This window comes from Salvelinus fontinalis, chromosome 8 (genome assembly GCF_029448725.1).
Source record: "Salvelinus fontinalis isolate EN_2023a chromosome 8, ASM2944872v1, whole genome shotgun sequence".
Classification (NCBI taxonomy): domain Eukaryota; kingdom Metazoa; phylum Chordata; class Actinopteri; order Salmoniformes; family Salmonidae; genus Salvelinus; species Salvelinus fontinalis.
The window spans coordinates 4,593,533-4,621,006 of NC_074672.1; the positions used below are offsets into that span (position 1 = coordinate 4,593,533).

The 27,474-nt window shown below is 43.5% G+C and overlaps 2 protein-coding genes across 4 annotated transcripts in view; both read left to right on the forward strand.

The window, feature by feature from the left end:
* On the forward strand, positions 1-26,420 carry LOC129860407 (zinc finger protein 281-like). Of its 3 annotated transcripts, none has more exons than XM_055930788.1 (7): positions 1-148; positions 10,476-10,948; positions 12,304-12,402; positions 12,584-12,701; positions 13,387-13,470; positions 22,625-22,743; positions 23,342-26,420. In XM_055930788.1, the coding sequence occupies exons 2-7, from the start codon at positions 10,523-10,525 to the stop codon at positions 24,938-24,940; spliced, it is 2,445 nt and encodes an 814-aa protein (XP_055786763.1). In that variant the 5' UTR covers positions 1-148; positions 10,476-10,522; the 3' UTR covers positions 24,941-26,420. The 3 variants fall into 3 exon arrangements, with proteins under 3 accessions (XP_055786763.1, XP_055786761.1, XP_055786762.1); XM_055930786.1 differs by having other exon boundaries at positions 12,584-12,700; positions 13,377-13,470; XM_055930787.1 differs by having other exon boundaries at positions 1-144; positions 12,584-12,700; positions 13,377-13,470.
* Positions 1-27,474, forward strand: part of LOC129860409 (uncharacterized) — a 269,201-nt gene that overhangs the window by 53,656 nt on the left and 188,071 nt on the right. The gene's annotated exons all lie outside the window — the stretch shown is intronic.

Sequence of the window (27,474 nt, forward strand, 5' to 3'; positions counted from 1 at the left end):
CCGTCCGCTAGACCCAGAATTCCCCGCGCCTGGACAAGATGGACGAAAGCATCGGCCGCAAGACGACAATGTTTTGTCTATAACACCTCAAAGGAACGAACAAGAGAAGAAAATACCAACATTTATAGCCAGTCGCGGTCATGTGTAGGTAATTATTTATTGAAATGTACCTTTATTTCTGAGTTTTTGTTGAAATTTGTCAAGTTATAAGCGGTGAAAATGTCAGACACAAATCGCTTCAGCATGCGAGAGATACACTCAGTCGAGCATCATTGTTTCTCTGTTACATGGCCATAATGTGGGGTTTCAGTTGGAGAGGCTAGCTCGTTAGCTAACTGGTAAGCAGACATTTGGCTCATAGCACCCGTACTATTTGCAGTATGTGATCTAAAGTTAACGTGCACCGCAAACCTTGAGGAGTGCTATAATTAGAGATAGTGTTAACTAACTAACTCAGCATACCTATCTCGATAAATAGGGTCGAGCGCCAAAGATAATTATCAAGCTAACGTTTGTTAGTCCGACTTTATTTCACGAGCGTCGTCCCAGCCAAGGACAGCAAGCCAATCTTCTTTCATAAACGGATAAATAAAACGTGCTTCTATTATACCGGTAAGTAGCTAACGTTAGTGTTTGGGTTTTAATGAGACAAATATTTCCTTTGGACAAATTAGGTCGTACAAGCGGTAACGTTGAATCCCTGGCTAATGGTTTGCCAGCATGAGACTAGTAAGCTACTAGCTACCTGAGTTTGATACAATGGTTTGATATGGCGAATTAGCATTAGGATAACTAGTATACTAACGCGTACCCATTCTTGATTTAGCCGTCGCCTTTTAACGTCTATTGTCTTAATGTGAGTCGATTTGTTGTCATCTGTGTTATTGCGTTTTGATAGTATTGTATTTGTGACAAGCGTGTTTTGTACCAACAGTTGACCAGGACAGCTAACGCCATTTGTAGCATGCTAACTAGCTGCTGGCTATGCATCACAAAAGCCCATCCGCTTACCATAAAATTAAATGTCGCGTAGCCAAATGGTCGGCTAGACTAAACACAATATTGTGTCTGAGGCATCTGGAATTGTAAGCCAGCTAGTAGTTTTACCCCAATGACGTTAGACAAAATTCTGGCTAAATCCGTGGTAAAATATGGGTTGCTTTAGTCTAGTTTAGCGGACCCGTGTAATTTGATGTACAATTTAGCAGATAGCGATTTCAGCCAATGGTAAACTGGACAATAGAACGAGTCTAAATTCACCCAAGGCTATAAAATGTCAAAAGAAGGTTGGCTGAGCTGGAACACTAGCCCGATCCCATAGCAAATTAACGAAACGTACGCAGAGCCTGTTTTGGCTGGAGTGACGTTTAGAATTCCATTTCGCCTAAATGGCACCAAAACAATTATCCCTTTTTTTATTTTACCACTACAATCTGTTCTTAGGACGAAACGGAAAAATAACTTGTGTATAAAGTAAACATTCGAATCTCGATGGTGCCAAGTGTGCTTATGTCTACAAAACGAGGAGGTAGGAAACAAATGGCAACTTCTGACTTTCTAGCGTTTGATGACAACGGAATACACTGCCCAGCCTTACATAATTAGAAAGAGGAGATTCTCATCATTAAAATGGTGTTGGACTTCAAGAATATAAATTTACACATTGCGAGATATTTGTCGAAATATAACAGCATGCCTCTCCATAGGAAAACAATGGGGGGAGTATAGCGTTCCAAGGGCAAAATACATTTCATGGCTAGCGTTTGATGACAACGGAATACACTGCCCAGCCTTAAATGGTTAGAAAGAGGAGATTCTCATGATTAAAATGGTGTCCAATTAAAAAAAATCTAAATATACACATTGTAGTATAGACAGGCATACCTATATTTCCCTATAGGAAACAATGGGACGACCTCAAGAGTTCCTTAAGTAATTTTTAGTTGTTTACATTTTACCTACAAACAACGTGAGCGGGTCTCATTGCCAACAAAAGCAAGCATTGTGAGGTAGAACAATAAGCTGGGAATAGAACGTTCGGAAGGCGAGTTGGTGCCACGCTGCTCAATAGAACTAATATGAGCTGGCAGCGTGAAAAATACCCCAAAACGAGGTCTGTTTCGTGATTACTTCAAAACTACGGCAACCAGCTGGGGCATATGGTAATATTATGAAACTGGGCTCCACGGCAGATGCAATGAACTTTTTTTTTAATCAGAAAAGGCATTGTTAAAAATGTAATTTGTCCAGCCTACCAATGGTTCTTTATTCGTATACTCACTTTGCCAAGGGCAGCAAACTCATGGTGTTCACATCCCCTGTAATAAAGTTGAAGTAATTGTCACTTAGTGTCATTTGAATGAGAATATACCATTGCAAATTTTACATTGCAGCATAGTTTTTTGTTTGGCTACAATCCCAGCTGTATATGATACAAAATGCAACTTTGTCTTACGCTGGCGCAATGGCACACACTATTCCACATGGGCCTAATGTTATGGTGATGTCTAATTGGTAATAGGCGAGCACAAGGTGGTTTGAGACAGAGGTAACGTTATTTTGTATACACGTCCAACGAAATGCTTATTTGCAGGTTCATTCTCAACACTGCAACAACAATAAGAAAATATAAGAATACAAACAAAATAAATGTCTCAGTACAATATAAACCTTTTAGCATAAGTATAATACAGGAAGGCTCAATTTAAAGTCCAATATTTACATGTGTTTTAGGGATTTGTTTAGATTGTCCTGTTTTTAGCAATCATAATAAGCAGTTGGGCATTTCCATGTGAAAGGAGCGATGAGCACCAACATGTGAGCTTTCATTTGACATGCTCCTATGAACTGAAGAGTCCGTTTTTGAGAAGTTAAGGCACATTTTCCACCCTAAAAAAATAGGACTATGCAAAGGCTTTGATTTTGGGTCAAAGAGATGGAAAAGGAGTTTTAGTAAACATTTAGCAGAAAAAGTCTTAAAGGTATTAGAAATACATCAAGCCATAATAATGTGGAATTTAAGACCGCTGCCAACTAATATCAACACAGATTTAGTTTTGGAGAAATTGTCCTGCCTTCTGTAAGTTTAAGAAACATTGCTTTGAAATTCCATGACAGAAAACCCACATCTTGAAGATATTTTCTGATTCCTCTCCCTCGTGAGGGAGTAGTGCTTAATTTGAGCAGGAACAGGATCCGACACCTTTCACTTTTGGGACTGTTTCCTTCAAACTCAATTGCCAGGATTCGATTGGCCTACCGCTTGTGACATAAAAAATGTATTTCACTGTTTGCTTTTATTATAATTTTTAAATTGCAATCTTATTTTGATTTCAGCTTTATTTAACTAGGCAAGTCAGTTTAAACAAATTCTTATTTACAATGATGGCCTACCAAAAGGCCTCCTGCGGGGATGGGGGCTGGGATAAAATATATATATATATATATATGACCAAACACACATCATGACAAGAGAGACCTAAGACAACAACATAGCATGCCAGCAACACAACATGGCAGCAGCACAAAACATGGTACAAACATTATTGGGCTCAGAAAACAGCAAAAAGGTAGAGACAACAATACATCACGCAAAGCAGCTGTCAGTGTCCATGATTGAGTCTTTAAATGAAGAGATTGAGATAAAACGGTCCAGTTTGAGTGTGTGTTGCAGCTTGTTCCAGTTGCTAGCTGCAGTGAACTGAAAAGAGAAGCGGCCCAGGGATGTGAGTGCTTTGGGGACCTTTAACAGAATGTGACTGGCAGAACAAGTGTTGTATGTTGAGAATGAGGGCTGCAGTACATATCTCAGATGGGGTGAGGCCTAAGAGGGTTTTATAAATAAGCATCAACCAGTGGGTCTTGCGATGGGTATACAGAGATGAGTAGTATAGAGTGCAGTGATGTCTCCTATAAGGAGCATTGGTGGCAAATCTGACAGTCGGGTGGTAAAGAACATTTAGCTGCCCGAGAGCACCCCTAGCTGCCGCTCTATAAATTGTCTCTGTAATCTAGCATGGGTAGGATGGTCATCTGAATCAGGGTTAGTTTGGCAGCTGGGGTGAAAGAGGAGCGATTAACATATTGGAAAGCAAGTCTAGATTTAACTTTAGCCTGCAGCTTTGATATGTGCTGAAAGAATGACAGTGCACTGTCTAGCCATACTCCCAAGTACTTGTATGAGGTGACTACCTCAAGCTCTAAACCCTCAAAAGGTGGTAATCACACCTGTGGGGAGAGGGGCAATCTTCTTACTAAACCCCATGACCTTTGTTTTGGAGCTGTTCAGAACAAGGTTAAGGGCAATGAAAGCTTGTTGGACACTAAGAAAGCTTTGTTGTAGAACGTTTAACAAAAAATCCAGGGAGGGGCCAGCTGAATATAAGACTGTATCATCTGCATATAAATGGATGAGAAAGCTTCCTACTGCATGAGCTATGTTGTTGATGTAAATTGAGAAGAGTGTGGGACCTAAGATCGAGCCTTGGGTACTCCCCTGGTGACAGGCAGTGGCTGAGACGGAAGATGTTTTGACTTTATACACGCCACTCTTTGAGAGAGGTAGTTAGCAAACCAGGCCAAAGACCCCTCAGACACCAACACTCCTTAGCCGGGCCCACAAGAATGGAATGGTCTACCGTATCGAAAGCTTTGGCCAATTAAAAAACAGCAGCACAGCACTGCTTAGAATCAAGGGCAATGGTGACATCATTGATGACCTTTAAGGTTGCAGTGACACACCCATAACCTGAGCGGAAACCAGATTGCGTACTGAGAGAATACTATAGACATCAAGAAAGACAGTCAGTTGATTTCTTCCAACACTTTTGATAAACAGGGCAAAATAGAAATTGGCCTATAACAGTTAGGATCAGCTTGATCTCCCCCTTTAAGTAATGGATGCGCTGTGGCTGCCTTCCAAGCAATGGGAACCTCCCCAGAAAGGAGAGACGGGCTTGGTGGTGATGGGGGCAGCAACCTTAAAGAAGAAAGGGTCTAAATTATCTGACCCAGATGTTTTTTGGGGGTCAAGTTTAAGGAGCTAATTGAGCACACTGGACTCATTGACCACCTGCAGGGAGGAACTTTGTAGCGGGGCAGGGGAAAAAGATGGAGGCGCATCGGGGATAGTCACATTAGAAGGGGTGGGAGATAAGGAAATGTTGAATGGACATGGAGGCATGGCAGAGTCGCATAGGAATCCTTACTTAATAAAGTGGTGATTTTAAAGAGATTAGCCATATGCTCTTTGTCAGTAACAACCACATCATCAAAATTAAGGGACATGGGCAGCTGTGAGGAGGGTTCATTCTCTAGGTCTTTAACAGTTTCCCAGAAATTCTTGTGGTTAGACCCACAGCGAGAACAGCTCCTTAGTAACTAGTAACTTGGCCTTCTGGATAGCCTGAATGCACGTATTTCTCATTTGCCTGAACAAGAGATAGTCAGCCTGACTGTGCGTGTGCTGGGCGATTTTCCAAATGGAATTCTTGAGGTGGAGTAACTCTGCCAGATCAGTCAAACCAGGGGATGAACCTGTATTTAAAGTTTGTTTATGGGTGTGTATTTGTTACCGATACCACTGAAAATATCAAAAAAGAAGCTCCAAGCTTCTTTGACAGAGGGAATCAAGTGGCGCAACGGTCTAAGGCCCTGCATCTCCCTGGTTCGAATCCAGGCTGTATCACATCTGGCCGCGATTGGGAGTCCCATAGGGCGGCACACATTTGGCCCAGTGTCGTCCATGTTTGGCCGTCATTGTAAATAAGAATTTGTTCTTAACTTACTTGCCTGGTTAAATAAAATCAAGCTGATTCTATACAAATGTACGGAGGCCAGGTCATGAAGGCTTGCTTGTGTTAATTCAAGTAGACTCATGTAATTATCCTGCCCCCTAAAAAAAATGTGACGTGAAAATGTGCCTGATATTATCAAATACCATCTTTAGATTTTTTGTCACATACACATATTTAGCGGATGTTATTGCGGGTGTAGCAAAGTGCTTGTGTTCCGAGCTCCAAACGTGCAGTGGAATATAACAATGCACACACATCTGGAATTAACGGAATAAAGAAATATTTAAATATTAGGACGAGCATTGTCTGAGTGTCATTGACTAAAATAGAATAGAATACAGTATATACATATGAAATGAGTAAAGCAGTATGTAAACATTATTAAAGGGACTAGTGTTCCATTTATTTAAGTGACCTGTGATTCTATGTATAGAGGGCAACAGCCTCTAAGGTGCAGGGTTGAGTAACCGGGTGTTAGCCGGCTAGTGATGGCTATTAATTCGTGTTGGGCTGGCCTGGGTTTAGCCCATGGTTTGGGTGTAGCTTAAAAGCAGTGGTGGGAAAATTACCCAATTTTCATACTTGAGTAAACGTAAAGATGCCTTAACAGAAAATAACTGAGGTGAAGGTCACCCAGTAAAATACAACTTGAGTAAAAGTCTAAAAGTATCTGGTTCCCTTTGCGGAAAAAGCAAATCATGCAATCTGAGACGGCGCTCAAAAATATAATAAAATGAGCTGCCATTTGAGTCAACATAAACCAGAAATTACATGGTAAATGTTCCCTTTGATCTTCATCAGAATGCACTCCCAGGAATCCCAGGTCCACAATAAATGCTTGATGTGTTCGATAATGTCCGTTATTTATGTCCAATTAGCTACTTTTGTTAGCGCGTTTGGTAAACAATTCCAAAGTCACGAAGCGTGTTCCCTAAAAGCTGACAAAATGTCAAAAAGTTCAGTAACAGTCAGTAGAAACATGTCAAACGATGTACTGAATCAATCTTTAGAATGTTGTTAACATAAATCTTCAATAACGTTCCAACCGGAGAATTACATTGACTTCAGATGTGCAATGGAACAGAGCACCCTCTCGTGAACGCGCATGGTCAGAGCATGATAGACCTGACTAATTCCTGTCTCCTTCGGCCCCACTTCACAGTAGAGGCATCAGACACGGTTCTACAGACGGTTGACATCTAGTGGAAGCCGTAGGAAGTGCAAACTCATCCATATCCCACTGTGTATTCAATAGGGGCTGTTTTGAAAATCGACCAACCTCAGAATTCCCACTTCCTGTTTGGATTTAATCTCAGATTTTTGCCTGCCATATGAGTTCTGTTATAGTCACAGACATCATTCAAACAGTTTTAGAAACTTCAGAGGGTTTTCTATCCACTACGAATAATAATATGCATATATTAGCAACTGGGACTGAGCAGGCAGTTTACTAAGGGGACCTCTGTGTACCTTTCATCCAAGCTACTCAATCTTGCCCCTGCAGCCATAAGAAGTTAACAGGCTCAAGCAAGCTTTTAGAAAACGGCAGCCGTACCTTTTCGTAGGCTATTAGAACATTTGGGAAATAGGCAACCGTTCAAAACTTTCATTTGTCTTAAAGCGTTTATGATGGGCCGAGTAGGAGGATCGGTTATTGGCCACAGCTGCTTGTTCCATTTTTGGTGGAGTCAAGCAGTTAAGCTTTGCCGTAGCTTACTGAAGTGGGCGGCAGGTAGCCTAGTGGTTAGAGCTTTGGGCCAGTAACTGAAAGGTTGCTAGATTGAATCCCCAAGCTGACAATGTAAAAAAAATATGTTCTGCCTCTGAACAAGGCAGTTAACGCACTGTTCCTAGGCCGTCATTGTAAATAAGAATTTGTTCTTAACGGACTTGCCAAGTTAAATAAAGGTTAAATTATTTTTTTTTAAATAAAAAGTAGTTTCTTCAATCTTTGTTGACCCGATGAGATATTTGGCACGGCTAGTAATGGCCTTGATTTCACTTCGCTGCTGTGATAACCTCCCCTTGCACTTTGCACGATAGCAGTGGGCTAGGCAATTTAGTCTAAATGTGTCCCTCTTTTTAAATATTTGCCATTTAGTCAGTGGTTAATAGCCTAATCATGGCAATTTTATTTAGCCATAGCCTCCGGGCATTTGGAAATGTGGGCTATGCTGCATGGAACATTAGCCAATTTATATTTGCTAACAAATTGCTTAAACAAGAATCAAGCATTTCACGGGAAAGTCTACACGCGTTGTATTCGGTTCTTGTGACGAATAAGATCTGATGTGAGAAGTGATGTTAAAAGGTCTTGAACCACAATACACAGGTTTAGCTTGAGAACCTTAACCCAGACACTATTTCATAGCCTCACTCCATAGAAATAAGAATTACTCAAGCATTTTGTTCCAGATAGGCGAAGCCCAATTAAATTCAATAAAGTAATTCATGGATGACTGTAAGCACACTGACTACATTCACCTGGGGCCAGTCTAGCCCTGTGGTCAGGGTTAAACCAATACCTTACAACAAGATTGCAGCCTTGCAGCCGATATCCTCAGTATAACTGTCCTGTTTTGTTAGATTCTTTCTCTCCTGCAAATAGCCGCCGGAGAAAACAACTCGTCTAATAAACGCAGCATAATAAGAAACGTCACTGTCAACTGCGTTTATTTTCAGCACACTTAACGTGTCAATTTTTGTAGAATAATTGTGAAGACATCATAACTATGATGTAACACGTATTGGGATCATGTACTAACCAAAGAAATGTTAAACAAATAGAATGCCGAGAGTGTGCAAAGCTGTCAACAAGGAAAAGCGTGGTTACTTGAAGAATCTCAAATATAAAATATATTGTTTAACACTTTTTGGTTACTACAAAGAGTCCATGTGTTATTTCATAGTTTTGATATCTTCATTATTATTCTGCAATGTAGAAAATAGTGAAAATAAAGAATAACCTTTTGAAGGAGTAGATGTGTCCAAACTTGACTGGTACTTTATTATCTCACTTAAGATGTTTCCATAACGTGGATCTATACATAGCCTGATACAGTTGGAGGTTTACATACACCTTAGCCAAATACATTTAAACTCAGTTTTTCACAATTCCTAACATTTAATCCTAGTAAAAATTCCCTGTCTTAGGTCAGTTAAGATAACCACTTTATTTTAAGAATGTGAAATGTCAGAATAATAGAGGATTATTTATTTCAGCTTATTTCTTGAATCACCTTCCCAGTGGGTCAGAAGTTTACATACACTTACTTAGTATTTGGTAGAATTGCTTTTAAATTGTTATCTTGGGTCAAACGTTTTGGGTAGCCTTCCACAAAAGCTTTCCACAAGCTTCTCACAATAAGTTGGGTGGATTTTGGCCCATTGCTCCTGACAGAGCTTGTGTAACTGAGTCAGGTTTGTAGGCCTCCTTGCTCGCACACGCTTTTTCAGTTCTGCCCACAAATTTTCTATATGATTGAGGTCAGGGCTTTGTGATGGCCACACCAATACCTTGACTTTGTTGTCCTTAAGCCATTTTGCCACAACTTTGGAAGTATGCTTGGGGTCATTGTCCAATTGGAAGACCCATTTGCGACCAAGCTTTAACTTCCTGACTGATGTCTTGAGATTTTGCTTCAATATATCCACATCATTTCCCTAGCTCATGATGCCATCTATTTTTGAAGTGCAACAGTCCCTCATGCAGCAAAGCACCCACACAACATGATGCTGCCACAATGATTCACGGTTGGGGTGGTGTTCTTCGGCTTGCAAGCATCCCCCTTTTCCTCCAAACATAACAACGGTTATTATGGCCAAACAGTTCTATTTTTTTTTTCATCAGACCAGAGGACATTTCTCCAAAAAGTAGATTCTTTGTCCCCATGTGCAGTTGCAAACCGTAGTCTGGCTTTATGGCGGTTTTGGAGCAGTGTCTTCTTCCTTGCTGAGCGGCCTTTCGGGTTATGTCGATATATAGGACTCGTTTTACTGTGGATATAGATAATTTTCCTCCTGTTTCCTCCAGTATCTTCACAAGGTCCTTTGCTGTTGTTCTGGGGTTGATTTGCACTTTTCGCACAAAAGTTCGTTCATCTCTAGGAGACAGAACGCGTCTCCTTACTGAGCGGTATGACGTCTGCGTGGTCCCATGGTGTTTATACTTAAGTACTATTGTTTGTACAGATGAACGTGGTACCTTCAGGCGTTTGGAAATTGCTCCCAAGGACGAACCAGACTTGTGGAGGTCTACAAATTTTTTTCTGAGGTCTTGGCTGATTTCTTTTGATATTCCCATGATGTCAAGCAAAGAGGCACTGAGTTTGAAGGTAGGCCTTGAAGTACATTCACAGGTACACCTCCAATTGACTCGAATGATGTCAATTAGCCTATCAGAAGCTTCTAAAGCCATGACACAATTTTCTGGATTTTTCCAAGCTGTTTAAATGCCCCGTCAACTGAGTGTATGTAAACTTCTGACCCACTGGAATTGTAATACAGTGAATTATTAATGAAATTTTCTGTCTGTAAACAACTGTTGGAAAAGTAGATGTCCTAACCGACTTGCCAAAACTATAGTTTGTTAACAAGAAATTTGTGGAGTGGTTGAAAAACGAGTTTTAATCACTCCAATCTAAGTATGTAAACTTCTGACTCTCTTCCCTTCTCTTTAAGGACACCCCTACCTGGCCCCATCTAGTGTTTCCCCTCCTGCACTTGCCATGAGTATTATCCAAGACAAGCTAGGCAACGAGTTCCTGCAAAGCAACGGGGGCATGGACCCCAACTTCGCCCCGGGTATGCTCATGTTTAGTCACCTGCCGCCCGTCACCAGCTTCACCTGCCTGACTTCGCAGTCAGTCATGGGGGGCAACCAACCCCAGGAGATAATCCTAAAAAAGGAACGTGACTCTCCTCCCCACGCCGGTGGCTTCCTCCATGGCATGGGCATCAAGCAGGAGCGGATGAGCGAGCTGGATTACCGCGTGCCCCTCTATGGTGGAGGAGGACTGGGTGGCAGCTGTGGCGGAGGAGGGGGCATGCGGAAGGGCAATGAGATGCTGGAGATGCAGTTTGGTGGAGGCCACCACCACAACCATCAGAACACGCTCCTGCATGACCTCAGCAACGGCCGAATTGGAGAGCTGGTGAGAAAAGCCAAGTTTGTTGTTGGAGTTTGTGGCTGATAAGGGGCATCAGTCAATAAATATAGTTTGTTGATTTGGTTACGTATGCTTTTTAACGTTTTCCACTTTGGTACGCCCAGTGTTTTTTCTGTATCAAAAAGGAGTTGAGGTGGTGGGTGTGGCTGTATTTCGAACAACATTTTAGAGGCGCCCATCTTGGTGCTCTACTTTTATTTATGTATATTTGTTACATTACAGCCTTTTTTTTCACCTCATCAATCTACACACAATACCCCGTAATGACAAAGCAAAAACACGTTTTTAGAAATGTTGGCAAATTTATAAAATAAACTGCTATGTTATATTTACACAAGTATTCAGACCCTTTGCTATGTGACTCGAAATTGAGCTCATGAACATCCTGTTTCCAATGATCATCCTTGAGATGTTTCTACAACTTGATTGGGGTCCACCTGTGGTAAATTCAATTGATTGGACATGATTTGGAAAGGCACACACTTGTCTATATAAGGTCCCACAGTTGACAGTGCATATCAGAGCAAAAACCAAGCTATGAGTTCGAAGGAATTGTTTGTGGAGCGCCGAGACAGGATTGCGTCAAGGCACAGATCTGGGGAAGAGTACCAAAACATTTCTGCAGCATTGAAGGTCCTCAAGAACACAGCCTCCATTCTTAAATGGAAAAAGTTTGGAACCACCTAGAGCTGGACCCCTGGCCAAACTGAGCAATCAGGGGAGAAGGGCCTTGGTCAGGGAGGTGACCAAGAAACCGACAGAGCTCCAGAGTTCCTCTGTGGAGATGGGAGAACCTTCCAGAAGGACAACCATCTCTGCAGCCTCACGTCTGGAGGAAACCTTGCACCGTCGCTATCATCTCTGTTGTGAAGCAACGGTGGTGGCAGCATCATGCTGTGGTGATGTTTTTCAGCGGCAGGGGCTGGGAGACTAGTCAGGATTAAGGGAAAGATGAACGGAGTTGTCAGAATTTCATTTCTCTACCATAAGCTGCCTCAAATGTCGTTTTAGAGAATTTGGCAGTACGTCCAATCGACCTCACATCCGCTAACCATGTGTAATCACGCCAGCCCAGGACCTCTACTTCTGGGCTTCTTCACTTGTGGAATAGTTTGAGACCAGCCACCCAGACAGCTGATGAAACTGAGCAGTATTTCTGTCGATAATAAAGTGCTTTTTCGGGCAAAAGCTGAGATTCTTTTACAGCCGGCCCATGTCAGAAAAATCCCTGATTCCCTCTCTAAAGATAGAAATCTGTTATCAGTAAAGGACCGATAGCTCCTTTTGAGAATATTCACACTGTGTATGGTATCTGTCTACATGACCAACCTTGTCCTCAGGTGTCTGGAAGACCAGTGAAAGGGACAAAAGACGCGTCGGGAAGAAGACGGAAGAGCGACGGGGAAGGGAAAGCCAGAAGAAAACGTGGAGAACACAAGGTAGAACCCAACAAATCTCTAGCGTTCACATTCATTTGAGTCAAAGCCACCAAAATGTCGTACAACAGTTCACTTTTGCGGTAGTCATGTCAACCCCCTCACACAACACGTTTTTTTATACTTCGACGTAGCAGCACAACCGTGTTATTCTGACTTTTCATTCTGTCGCTCACCTGCACAGACGTTGGACGGCGACGGGGGCGGCCAGTCTCCCAACTCCAAACCACACATCTGCGAGCACTGCAACGCCGCCTTTCGCAGCTCCTACCACCTCCGCAGACACGTACTCATTCACACAGGTGAGAGGCTTTCATTGATTTTTGCATGCGATTTCTTTGTTCATTTGGTGCATTTGTTTTAGCGTGACTGGCACTGGGTGGGTGAAGTGTGTTCTTTTAGATCAATCTATTGGTCCTAAACTGAAATCCTCACCCACCCAAGGCACCAGGTGAACTAAAATAAATGCACCCAATATCCCTGATTTGAGTAGCATGGATGTGATCATTTGTGTGATGCAATGAATATTCTCTAAATGCTGAGGTAATGTAAATGACTCGCATTTCTTGCAGGAGGTCTGACTCATTGACGCAGAGGGAAATTCTGTTATTTTTTGTCTTTAAAGTGAATGTTCAGCCAAATTACAAATTTATATATAAATGTCCTTACCTTGAAAGTGATCTATGGACAAGGAGAGATTGCAATTCACGCTTTAGTTTCGGGAAGCAAGACACCAAAGCGTGGATTGCTGTTTTTGTCCTATGATTTCAAGGTAAGGAAACCAATCTAAATGTGTCATTTGGGGGAACCATCCCTTTAGGATTTCACTCTTTAACTTAACATTTTCTTCTTCTGCAGTGTTACTCCAAATTATCCAATTTTATCAACTGACACTCCCCACCCGTCTTGAGTAAAGCCAACCTCTGCTTTCCCTCACTGATAGTCAATTAATGTGGAGAGTGGGTGATTGTATTTCTGATCGCACAGGTGAGAGGCCTTTCCGGTGCAGTCAGTGTAACATGAGCTTTATCCAGAAGTATCTGCTGCAGCGGCATGAGAAGATCCACAGCGGTGAGTTTTGCCCTTAACATATGACAGTCAAAGCTGTGGTCAATTTCATTTAAATTCAATAACTAATCTCAAATTCAGAGGCATAATTGGAATTTCAGTTTACTTCCCGACATGAAATTGAACCCAACGTGCAATTTAAAACGTTTCAGCTGAGCATTTCATGCTTTTTAAGGTCGTTTAGATTATTCAAAAATAATCATGGGTTTTCTATTTTGGTTTTGATGATAAAAAAGATTTAAAAAATCTAATGCTCTTCGCATTGTGGATTGAATGCTGTAACAATACAGAATTAAGCAATTAATATAAGTCCCATGATGGTAGTGACTGCCCCATTGTTGCTTATCACTTACAGTACATGTCAAAAGTTTGGACACCTACTAGTTAAAGAGGAGTTCTTTATTTTTACTATTTTCTACATTGTAGAATAATAGTGAATACATCAAAACTATGAAATAACACGCATGGAATCATGTAGTAACCAACCAGTCGTATTTTTTAAAGTAGCCACCTTTTGCCTTGATGACAGCTTTGCAAACTCTTGACATTCTCTCAACCAGCTTCATGAGGTAGTCACCTGGAATGCGTTTCAATTAACAGGTGTGCCTTAAATGTTAATTTGTGGAATTTCTTTCCTTAATGTGTTGAGCCAATCAGTTGTGTAGTGACAAGGTAGGGGTGGTATACAGAAGATGGCACTATTATGGCAAGACCAGCTCAAAAAAACTGAAATGACAGTACATTACTTTAAGACATGAAGGTCAGTAAATCTGTAAAATGTCATGAACTTCAAAAGTTTCTTCAAGTGCAGTTTCAAAAACCATAAAACGCTATGATGAGACTGGCTCTCATGAGGACCACCACAGGAAAGAAGACCCAGAGTTACCTCTGCTGCGGGGGATAAGTTCATTAGAATTACTAGCATCAGAAATTGCAGCCCAAATAAATGCTTCAGAGTTCAAGTAACAGACACATCTCAACATCAACTGTTCAGAGGAGACTGTGAATCGGGCCTTCATGGTCGAATTGCTGCAAAGAAACCACTACTAAAGGACACCAATAATAAGAAGAGACTTGCTTTGGCCAAGAAACACAAGCAATGGACCTTAGACTGGTGGAAATCTGTCCTTTGGTCTGATGAGTCCAAATTTGAGGTTTTTGGTTTCAACCGCCCTGTCTTTGTGACACAGAGTAGGTGAATGGAGCGGCAGGGTAGCCTAGTGGTTAGAGCGTTGGACTAGTAACCGAAAGGTTGCAAGTTCAAATCCCCGAGCTGACAAGGTACAAATCTGTCGTTCTGCCCCTGAACAGGCAGTTAACCCACTGTTCCTAGGCCGTCATTGAAAATAAGAATTTGTTCTTAACTGACTTGCCTAGTTAAATAAAGGTAAAAAAAAAAATGGATGCTCTCCGCATGTGTGGTTCCTTCCGTGAAGCATGGAGGTGATGGTGTGGGGGTGATTTTCTGGTGACACGGTCAGTGATTTATTTAGAATTCAAGGCACACTTAACCAGCATGTCTACCACAGCATTCTGCAGCGATACGCCATCTCATCTGGTTTGGGCTTAGTGGGACTGGCATTTGTTTTTCAAGCACCTACTCTGTATCCCTCTCGTGCATTCGTCTCTCTTTTACTTAGCCGGCGTAAAAGAAACACAGGACGGACAAGTATGCTCGCAATGGATTACGGTCATTGTAGTTAATTCTTCCGGCGCCGACCGAGATGGCCGCCTCGCTTCGCGTTCCTTGTAAAATATGCAGTATTTTGTTTTTTTATGTGTTATTTCTTACATTGGTACCCCAGGTGATCTTAGGTTTCATTACATACAGTCGGGAGGAACTACTGAATATACGATTAACGTCAACTAACCATCGTTCCTACCAGGAATATGACTTTCCCGAAACGGATCCAGTGTTTTGCCTTCCACCCAATACAATGGATCTGATCCCAGCCGGCGACCCTACGCGACGCCGTAAAAGGGGCAAACGTAGCGGTCTCCTGGTCAGGCTTCGGAGACGGGCACATCGCGCTCCACTCCCTAGCATACTACTCGCCAATGTCCAGTCTCTTGACAATAAGGTTGATGAAATCCGAGCACGGGTAACATTCCAGAGAGACATCAGGGATTGCAACGTGCTCTGCTTCACGGAAACATGGCTAACTCAAGAGACGCTAACGGAGTCGGTGCAGCCAGCTGGTTTCTTCACGCATTGCGCCGACAGAAACAAACATCTTTCTGGTAAGAAGAGCGGCGGGGGGGTATGCCTTATGATTAACGAGACGTGGTGTGATCATCATAAAAACACACAGGAACTCAAGTCATTCTGTTCACCTGATCTAGAACTCCTCACAATCAAATGTCGACCGCATTATCTACCAAGGGAATTCTCTTCGATCATAATCACAGCCGTATATATTCCCCCCCCAAGCAGACACATCGATGGCCCTGAACGAACTCTATCTGACTCTTTGTAAACTGGAAACCACACACCCTGAGGCTGCATTCATCGTAGCTGGGGATTTTAACAAGGCTAATCTAAAAACAAAACGCCCTAAATTCTATCAGCATATCGATTGTGCTACCAGGGCTGGTAAAACCCTGGATCATTGTTATACTAACTTCCGCGACGCATATAAGGCCCTCCCCCGCCCTCCTTTCGGAAAAGCTGACCACGACTCCATTTTGTTGATTCCAGCCTACAAACAGAAACTAAAACAACAAGCTCCCGCGCTCAGGTCTGTTCAACGCTGGTCCGACCAATCTGATTCCACGCTTCAAGACTGCTTCGATCACGCGGATTGGAATATGTTCCGCATTGCGTCCAACAACAACATTGAAGAATATGCTGATTCTGTGAGCGAGTTCATTAGGAAGTGCATTGACGATGTCGTACCCACAGCAACGATTAAAACATTCCCAAACCAGAAACCGTGGATTGACGGCAGCATTCGCGTGAAACAAAGCGCGAACCACTGCTTTTAACCAGGGCAAGGTGACCGGAAACATGACCGAATACACACAGTGTAGCTATTCTCTCCGCAAGGCTATCAAACAGGCTAAGTCCCAGTACAGAGACAAAATAGTCGCAGTTCAACAGCTCAGACACGAGGTATGTGGCAGGGTCTACAGTCTATCACGGATTACAAAAAGAAAACCAGCCCCGTCGCGGACCAGGATCTCTTGCTCCCAGACACGCTAAATAACTTTTTTGCCCGCTTTGAGGACAATACAGTGCCACTGACACGGCCCGCTACCAAAACCTGCGGGCTCTCCTTCACTGCAGCCGAGGTGAGTAAAACATTTAAACGTGTTAACCCTCGCAAGGCTGCAGGCCCAGACGGCATTCCCAGCCGCGTCCTCAGAGCATGCGCAGACCAGCTGGCTGGTGTGTTTACGGACATATTCAATCAATCCTTATCCCAGTCTGCTGTTCCCACATGCTTCAAGATGGCCACCATTGTTCCTGTTCCCAAGAAAGCTAAGGTAACTGACCTAAACGACTACCGCCCCGTAGCACTCACTTCCGTCATCATGAAGTGCTTTGAGAGACTAGTCAAGGACCATATCACCTCCACCCTACCGGACACCCTAGACCCACTCCAATTTGCTTACCGACCCAATAGGTCCACAGACGACGCAATCGCAACCACACTGCACACTGCCCTAACCCATCTGGACAAGAGGAATACCTATGTGAGAATACTGTTCATCGACTACAGCTCAGCATTTAACACCATAGTACCCTCCAAACTCGTCATCAAGCTCGAGACCCTGGTTCTCGACCCCGCCCTGTGCAACTGGGTCCTGGACTTCCTGACGGGCCGCCCCCAGGTGGTGAGGGTAGATAACATCTCCACCCCGCTGATCCTCAACACTGGGGCCCCACAAGGGTGCGTTCTGAGCCTTCTCCTGTACTCCCTGTTCACCCACGACTGCGTGGCCATGCACGCCTCCAACTCAATCATCAAGTTTGCGGATGACACTACAGTGGTAGGCTTGATTACCAACAACGACGAGACGGCCTACAGGGAGGAGGTGAGGGCCCTCGGAGTGTGGTGTCAGGAAAATAACCTCACACTCAACGTCAACAAAACAAAGGAGATGATTGTGGACTTCAGGAAACAGCAGAGGGAGCACCCCCCTATCCACATCGACGGGTCAGTAGTGGAGAAGGTGGAACGTTTTAAGTTCCCCGGCGTACACATCACGGACAAACTGAATTGGTCCACCCACACAGACAGCGTTGTGAAGAAGGCGCAGCAGCGCCTCTTCAACCTCAGGAGGCTGAAGAAATTCGGCTTGTCACCAAAAGTACTCACAAACTTCTACAGATGCACAATCGAGAGCATCCTGTCGGGCTGTATCACCGCCTGGTACGGCAACTGCTCCGCCCACAACCGTAAGGCTCTCCCGAGGGTAGTGAGGTCTGCAGAACGCATCACCGGGGGCAAACTACCTGCCCTCCAGGACACCTACACCACCCGATGTCACAGGAAGGCCATAAAGATCATCAAGGACAACAACCACCCAAGCCACTGCCTGTTCACCCCGCTATCATCCAGAAGGCGAGGTCAGTACAGGTGCATCAAAGCAGGGACCGAGAGACTGAAAAACAGCTTCTATCTCAAGGCCATCAGACTGTTAAACAGCCACCACTAACATTTAGCGGCCGCTGCCAACATACTGACTCAACTCCAGCCACTTTAAAAATGGGAATTGATGGAAATTATGTAAAAATGTACCACTAGCCACTTTAAACAATGCCACTTAATATAATGTTTACATACCCTACATTACCCATCTCATATGTATATGTATATACTGTACTCTATCATCTACTGCATCTTGCCATCTTTATGTAATACATGTACCACTAGCCACTTTAAACTATGCCACTTTATGTTTACATACCCTACAGTACTCATCTCATATGTATATACCGTACTCTATACCATCTACTGCATCTTGCCTATGCCGTTCTGTACCATCACTCATTCATATATCTTTATGTACATATTCTTTATCCCTTTACACTTGCGTGTATAAGGTAGTAGTTGTGGAATTGTTAGGTTAGATTACTTGTTGTTATTACTGCATTGTCGGAACTAGAAGCACAAGCATTTCGCTACACTCGCATTAACATCTGCTAACCATGTGTATGTGACTAATAAAATTTGATTTGATTTGATTCCCACATTTTATTCAACTATGTCGAATATTGATTGGCCTGTTTGAAACTACAGCTCCCTACTACATAGAACATTTAGGGCTCGATCTGATTTATCAGAAACTGCAATGTGCTTATTGAGCTTACAGTGGGAAAAAGTACGAAATGGGATTAAAATAAATTTTTATCTCCAAGAACAGCTGAAGGATATCCAGGAAAACATAGCTAAAATGCTGTCAATGCTCACCAAAACAATCTTCTTTAAAAAGGGAAAGCAGTCTTTTGTATCAGATATACATATACAGGGCATGAGTGTGGACGAACAAGACAACAAAGTTGGAATCCTGGAAACAAAGGTGCAAACTTTAGATTAACTGGATCCGCGAGAAAACCGATCGAGACAAAATATGAGAAGAATGTCTCTACTGGAAGACAACTGTGGTATATTCAATTCATTGGACATGATTTGGGAAGGCACACACATGTCTATATAAGGTCTCACAGTTGACAGTGCATGTCAGAGCAAAAACCAAGCCATGGGGTCAAAGGAATTGTCCGTAGAGCTCCGAGACAGGATTGTGTTGATGCACAGATCTGGGAAGGGTACCAAAACAATTATGCAGGATTGAAGGTACCCAACAACCGTGGCCTCCATTCTTAAATTGAAGAAGTTTGGACGCACCAAGACTCTTCCTAGAGCTGGCCGCCTGGCTGAACTGAGCAATCGGGGGAGAAAGGCCTAAGTCAGGGAGGTGACCAAGAAATGGCTGGTAACTCTGGAGTTCCTCTGTGGAGATGGTTTTCCTTCTGGAAGGTTCTTCCATCTCTGCAGCACTCTACCAATCAGGCCTTTATGTTAGTGGCCAGATGGCAGTAACTCCTTAGTAAAAGGCACATGACAGCCCGCTTGTAGTTTGCCAAAAGGCACTTAGACTTTCAGACCATGAGAAACAAGATTTTCTGTTCTGATGAAACCAAGATTGAACTCTTTGGCCTCAATGCCAAGCATCACGTCTGGAGGAAACCTGGCACCATCCCTACGGTAAAGCATGGAGGTGGCAGCATCATACTATGAGGATGTTTTTCAGCGACAGGGACTGGGAGACTAGTCAGGATTGAGGCAAAGATGAACGGCGCAAAGTACAGAGATCCTTGACGTAAACCTGCTCAGGACCTCAGACTTGGGCGATGGTTCACCTTCCAACAGGACAACGACCCTAAGCACACAGCCAAGACAATGCAGGAGTGGCTTCAGGACAGGTCTCTGAATGTGCTTGAGTGGCCCAGCCAGAGCCCGGACTTGAACCCAGATCAAACATCTCTGGATAGACCTGGAAATAGCTGTGAGCGACGCTCCCCATCCAACCTGACAGAGCTTGAGAGGATCTGCAGAGAAGAATGGGATAAACTCCCCAAATACAGGTGTGCCAAACTTGTAGCGTCATACCTAAGTAAACTCGAGGCTGTAATGTCAGCCAAAGGTGATTCAACAAAGTACTGAGTAAAGGGTATGAATACTTACGTAAATCTGGTATTTCAGTTTTTATTTTGAATACATTTACAAAAATGTCAACCTGTTTTTGCTTTGTCATTATGGGCTATTGTGTGTAGATTGCTGAGGGGGATTTTTTAAATAATCCATTTTAGTATAATGTATTCAAAAAAAAAAAAAAACTGAAATACCAAATTTACGTAAGTATACATACCCTTTACTCAGCAAAGCTGTCATCAAGGCAAGGGGTGGCTACTTTGAAGAATCTCAAATATAAAATATATTTTGATTTAACACTTTCTTGGTTACTACATGATTCCATGTGTTTCATAGTTTTGATGTCTACAATGTAGAAAATAGTAAAAACAAGGGGAAACCCTGGAATGAGTAGGTGTCCAGACTTTTGACTGGTACTGTATTATTTAGCATTTCCAATTTACATTTACATTTTAGTCATTTAGCAGACGCTCTTATCCAGAGCGACTTACAGTAGAGTGCATACATTTTATTACATTTTACATACTGAGACAAGGATATCCCTACCGGCCAAACCCTCCCTAACCCGGACGACGCTATGCCAATTGTGCGTCGCCCCACGGACCTCCTGGTTGCGGCCGGCTGCGACAGAGCCTGGGCGTGAACCCAGAGACTCTGGTGGCGCAGCTAGCACTGCGATGCAGTGCCCTAGACCACTGCGCCACCCGGGAGTTTATTTATTTTCAAAACAGTTAATGTTTTTATCTTTCAAATAACAGTACGCCTTTCGAAGTGGACTATCGTCCAGCGTGTCTTAACGACTGGATCAGGTGGTCCTGCGGCAGCTGCATTTGGACTTGCTTGACTTCCAGTGCCTTGATAGGTTAAAGTGCCTAACCAGCCTCCCAGTTGCAACAATCACGTGACACGCATACATAGTGAAGCTGTCTTGATGGTGAGTTGAAGTGTGTGCGCAGGAGGCTGGTTAGGCAGGAGAATTGGCAGCCACAAAGTTGTGTGCGTTATCGTGGACGCGTGCCAACACACGGTCATCGAGTCCCCATGTCTCAACAGCACTGGTCAGCTTCTCGGCGACGTCGTGTGTCTGATGGATAGACTCAGTCCCAGGACGACCGTTGATTCAGTCATCCAGTCAAAGCTGTGAAATGTCATGGTAATGTTGCTCTCGATGGTCAGCGCAGTCCAACAGTCAGTTGTGCGATCCAACTTGTCGACTGTGGCTAGCTTCACTTTCAGCACTTTTTTTTTTTTTCTCATAATGCTTTTCGATTTCTATTTATCGCACTTCTTGATGGCATGCATTTCTTTGGCTCAAGGTAAAGAACTCCCTAAGCCACTGATTTGCATCATATTGCGCTCAATCATTCTACAGACCAACTGTGTGATCACCTCAGACCGGCACGCATCACACCGTCTCCCCGCTAGAATCGACGTGATGGTCGGCTGCGAGCCATCCTCTACCGACATGGCATGCGGGTGTTTGTTCTTGATGTGGTGCTTCATCGTGCTGGTACTACTGCTGCATTTTTATTAACTGTCGCAAAGCTTGCAGCGAACTTTATCACCCTTTTGAACAAAATTGTCCCACACAGAGCTGCGATTGGCATGCATCATTTCCCCTCAGTTCCCAAACAAGTTCTCTAGCAGATGTGAAACCTTCCAAGTGTATTCTTGGTTGTATTAGCGCCCTCTACAGTTAACATGTGTTTTCACACCAAAGACACAAATACACACGCGACCAATTTCATCACACAAAATTAGACAACTTAACCTATAGACCGATAAGCATGACAAGTCAAATGTATTTTCAGTGGCTAACCGACTAAGGGTTATCATCCCTAAATAGGTAAGATATACAACACTTTGCAGAGAGAACATATCCAACTGACAATCTCTTAGAAAACAATATAAGCTTTTGGAACCAAGACTTAAAGATTCTACAGCACAACGGCATAATCATGTCAAGTGTAAAACTAACAATGATTCAATAATCCATGCTTTCTGGGAATGCTATAAAGTCCAAAAGTTGTAGGCGGCGCTAGGAAGTTGGCTGTCATTGTAATACTTCTATCTGTCTGTATATTTCAAGACATGGCATATGGGGATGTAGTGAGAGACCCAATGGGCTGGATGATTCTCATCTTGAAAAAAACATTTAACTTGGTAATTAATCCGCCATCATCAACAATATGGAAAAATCGAATTATTTATTGAAATATTCCAATAGCATTGGTGACCGAGAAACTAATGGTACAATATAAAGCCATGTGGCAAACAATAATGCAGGCATTATGAATGGAGGTGTGAGCATGTGGGTCTGGGCAGAGGAGATTTTAGTTGTGTGTTTTTGTATTTGGAGTAATATATATATATATATATATATTAATCATTGAAACGTTAGTCAATTGTTTAAATTCGTTTTACCTTAACCTAGATTGGTTAATCGCTCAGTACTAGCTTTGGTTCCAACTGTTTCGGTTGTCCTATTAATTTCTCAGGAGAGAAGCCCTTCAGCTGTGACCAGTGTAACATGTGCTTCATCCAGAAGTACCACATGGAGCGACACAAGAGGACCCACAGCGGAGAGAAGCCATACAGGTGTGACACCTGCCAACAGGTCAGTTAGTCACAAGGGTAGCTAGGATTTACCCTCAAACCAGAAACATATTTGATTGACAACAGACCCGTGTTCAAATACTATTTAGGGTATTTCAATACTTTTAAAATGTCTCTGAAAATAAAGTATTTAGAAAATTGGCATAGATTTCAAGTAGTTGAATATTGGCATGTATTTGTAAATGCTCATGTCAACACTCCATGCATTAAAACCCAGGTCTATTTGGTCCTAAGTGTATTTCAGATAATGTCTTCGGAAATAAGTATTTGAAAATGGTTTCAGCCATTTTATAGGAATTTGGAAAGTACAAATACTAAAATACCCAGGTCGGATTGACAATATGCCAATTATTGATGTCACACTGATGTTTGTCTCAATCTAGCCTATTTGTTTGCTCAAAATATAATGGATAATCCACAGTGTTGGATGCTTGCAACGTGCTCTGTTATTGCAGCCGTTTGGAACACTAACGCTTGTTCGAGAGCACTTTGTGTGTCTAACAGTGGACAAATACATCTTGTTGTCGTTTATCCATTTGCTCAATCGGGTAACTAGAACATTTTAAAATACTGTGCATCTCCCCCCGTTCCCCCTGTAGTTTTTCTCGAGGACAGACCGGTTACTAAAGCACAAGCGGACCTGTGGAGAAGCCTTAAAGAAGGGCCTAGACCCCAGCATGCTGCAGCTGGCCGACGCAGACATTGGCCACGGCAGCTACTCACTCACTCAGGGAAATGCTACCGCCACCTCTGGACGCAGGAGGGGCAAGTCCAAAAACGCAGGCGACGGCATCGAGCGCAAGCGTAAGAGAACTGTGGCCGCCACCGTGTCGTCGGGAAGCCTGCAGGACTACGGCATGGAGTGCTCCGACCTCGGGCCCAGCATGCAGGGTCGCACACCCAAGCTGGTCTTCAAGAAGGCCAATAAGTCCCTCAACTCCATGGAGGACGGGGGGCAGAAGCTGCTGTCTCAGAAGCAGGGCTCCATGGAGCTGTCGGTGGGCTCAGGGCTTGAGGCCATGGGCCTCCTCCAGGGCTCCTCCGGTGGGGGCGCCAAGCAGGCCCAGTCAGCCACCAGGCAGGCCCAGTCAGCTACCAGCAACAACTACGACGACGCCATGCAGTTTGTGAAGAAGCGTCGCTACCTCCAACATATGTCCAATAGCGACTATGGGGCACCCTCCCTCCACATGGGTCAGCCCCAGTCCAGCAGTGTGATTCAGGGCTCGCTGGGCCACCACAACGAGCCCACCATGGCCATGCTGGACGCCTTGCCCCTGGACCTCAAGCACCATGACAAGTCATGCATCCCGGACGAGGTGCTCCAGAGCTTGCTGGACCATTACAGCCACAAGTCAGACAACGCGCACCACCACCATAGTGACGTAAGCTTTGACCTCACCGACAGCAGTGGCCCGCACCACGTGGACCTGCAGCCGGCCGCACCTGTCACCCCAGAGCTGGATGACGACTCACCCAACGGCGGCGACAAGCAGGTGGTGATGAGCGAGTACTCCAAATTCCTACTGCAGGCCCTAGAGCGCACCAGCAGGCCCTTCCCTCTGCTCCCTAGCAGCTCCAGCCCCACAGGGCCCCTCTTCCCTGACAAGCATCTCTACACTACATCCCCGCTGGAATGTGGCTACCCACCATCCATCTCCTTGCCGTTGCCCATCTCCACAGTCTCCTCTTCTTCGTTGTCATCCTCTAAGTCCCACTACGGCATGCTGGTAGGCTCCCTGTCCCAGCCGGCCTTCCACCTCAATGGCCTGGAGGCGGCTAGCCACCAGCAGCTCACCCCGTCTCAGGAGCTTACCGAGCAGCTGGAGAAGCAGCACCACTCCCATGGGTTCCAGCTCACACCCCAGGAGCTGACAGCCGCCGGCGGGGCCACCAAGGAGCAGGGGGCCAAGGGCAACAGGAGCAACGGCACCGGCAACTACGCCGACCTAGATGTACCCAAGGAAGTGGACCTTCGGGCTACCTACCAGATCGAGAACTTTGCCCAGGCCTTCGGCTCCCAGTTCAAGTCGGGCCGCCATACCCCGCTGGGTTACAGCGCTGGCCTCGGGCCCGAGGTCGACCAACGAATACGGGCTACTGTGTCAGAATTCTCAGGGTTTACCAGTTTGTTAACTGACGTCAGCGAACCAGTTAGTACAGGATCGAAAACTGCAACAAGCCAAAGTTTCAGGTAAGGATTAAAAATAGGTGAACCTAGTTGTGGGTTTTGTTTTTCTTTGTGTTCCTATACCCTTCATTTTCGTCTTGTAGTGAGATACAAAAAAAATGAAACACTGCCATTAAATGTTGATAACCAGAACTCTACCAGGGAAGGTCTTTAAGGCCTCAAATGCAATTTTTTGATTTTTTTTTGTATCTGTATTTAGTCTTTATTTTGTTAGTGTAGTTGCTATGAAATGAACTAAACCTAGATTTGTATGTAATTTTAAAACAAAAAATTGGGGGGTAGCTATGAACTTAATTATTTTTCTTTTACCTGTAACCCCTTGTTTTTAACAATCATACAGTTGTAAAGTATTAATGAATGATGATAATTACAATAATAATAATTAAGTTTGTGTCAGGGAAAAGCCCAGAATTCAAATGGCAAAAAAAGTTATATATTGTCTGTTACAAGAATTGTATTACTCAGGAATTAAGGCAAAATTGTGTAATAAGAAGAACTTTGTATTATGAGATGCAACTGGCACACGTTTTACAGGTGTACTTTGAGACTACAAAGCTTTGTTGCTATTTATCCCAGGAGGAGGGCGGAACAAAAAGACTGCAACAACTTCAATGGATCTTCCTGTTCAGTTTTCCTCATCAAACCCTTTCCGCTACTTGTTATGGTACTTCTGTGTCAATGTGAAAACAACTGCTCACATTTCCTCCATAAAGGGCCACATGTAAAAGACTCGCAAACATGGATATTTATTTATACATATTTATTTGTCTTCTGCGGCTCACGCCATTTCTCTCCTGGCAGCCGGGGTTGATCTTTTCCTACATCTGCTCAGATCTCAGGAAACAAAAGTCTGGCTGGCTGGCCACTTCACTCCAAAACACACACTATGCGTTGAAAGAAAGAGCGAGAGGCTGAGAAACAAACGATAGGATTGACCTAAATATACCTCATATCACTGTTGAAGCTTCAGAAAGCAGCAACACATGTTTCATGTATGTAGTGAAAATACTTTTTGTATAGGTTAAACATTTTGCATAATCATGTAACACTGCTTGTGTTTACAATTTATAGAAGAGCATTTGACTCGTTGAAATGCAAAATGTATTATCTTTTTTTGTGTGTAAAGCATTCACGCCAAGCAGTGTTGCATTCTAGGTGCCTCATAGAAACTGTCATTTCTCTTATGTTGTTATATCCTTTATTTTTGTTACTTGCCCTAAATGTTTTCATATCTCTAGAAGGATATTGTTTACAAAAATGTACAAAAAACACTAAAAGTTTGTTCATTTGGTTTCTTCCAATATGCATGATATGATGATTTTTGTATGGCCCTTTTTTTCTGATCGTCACCCCACCTAATTGTAGCTGATGCTTCCCCATCCCTGTCCTTTTTGTTCTAGACCATTGTGATATGATTTACAGGGCTGTACATGTTACTGCATTTATAAACTGATTAGAGAAGCCAATAAACATTTTTTTACAAAGAACCGACTAGACTTTATTGGTTTAGTGAAGTCTTTGAGAACAATTGTCATTTTGTAATGGTTTGAACCACAAGACTAGCAAGAACTCACATTTTGGTGATTGGATTAACTCACAATTATCTTTATCTTAAGTTTTGGTGCGTGTGCATTGCACGGTCAACAAATCAAAGTTTATATGTCAAGAAATAAAACAACAGTAAAAAGAAGTTGAAAATAACAGTAGTGAGGCTATATACAGACACCGGTTAGTCCGGCTGATTTGAGGTAGTATGTGCATGTCGGTATGGTTAGTGACTATGCATATATGATGAACAGAGTAGCAGTGCCTTCCTCTGACACCGCCTGGTGTAGAGGTCCTGGATGGCAGGCAGTTTAGCCCCAGTGATGTACTGGGTCGTACGCACTACCCTCTGTAGTGCCTTGCGGTCAGAGTGCATTACCAGGCAGTGATGCAACCAGTCAGGATGCTCTTGATGTTGCAGCTGTAGAACCTTTTGAGGATCTGAGGACCCATGCCAAATCTTTTTAGTTTCCTGAGGGGGAGTAGGCTTTCGTGCCATCTTCACGACTGTCTTGGTGTGTTTGGACCATTCTACTTTGTTAATGTGGACACCAAGGAACTTGAAGCTCTCAACCTGCTCCACCACAGCCCCGTTGATGAGAATACCTAGCCTCCGCCCGCCTGCCCGTTGGATCAATGGTTGATTATCTGCTCGCACCAAGTGCACGTGATCTTTTGCTCCGTGCACTAGAGTTCCTGCTGCTGTTATTCTCGCAGAAACTATGATTGATAAGATAGCTGTTGATGCAGTGAAGACTGTAACATTGTCAAATAACTTAGTGTGCCATAGAGCTTGGGGTGTAAAAAATTATTCCGGTCTATTTTCTTTGCAGTTGGCCGAATCAACTGATGTCAGTGGGGAAGCCCAGTTGATTGTGTGTGTGCGATACAGAACATTTTTGGAAATTTAATGAGCACATTCTGTTCACCAAGAAGCTAATGGGGAGAACTACAGGTGAGAATGTGTTTCACGTTGACAGCATTTTCTAAGAGCAC

Bases quoted from the DNA above. Each gene is read 5' to 3' on its own strand.
- LOC129860407 (XM_055930786.1), top strand. From the start codon at position 10,523: ATGAGTATTATCCAAGACAAGCTAGGCAACGAGTTCCTGCAAAGCAAC. The intron at 13,471-22,624 runs GTGAGTTTTGCC...TTAATTTCTCAG, and splicing joins GCATGAGAAGATCCACAGCG to GAGAGAAGCCCTTCAGCTGT. The intron at 22,744-23,341 runs GTCAGTTAGTCA...TTCCCCCTGTAG, and splicing joins GGTGTGACACCTGCCAACAG to TTTTTCTCGAGGACAGACCG.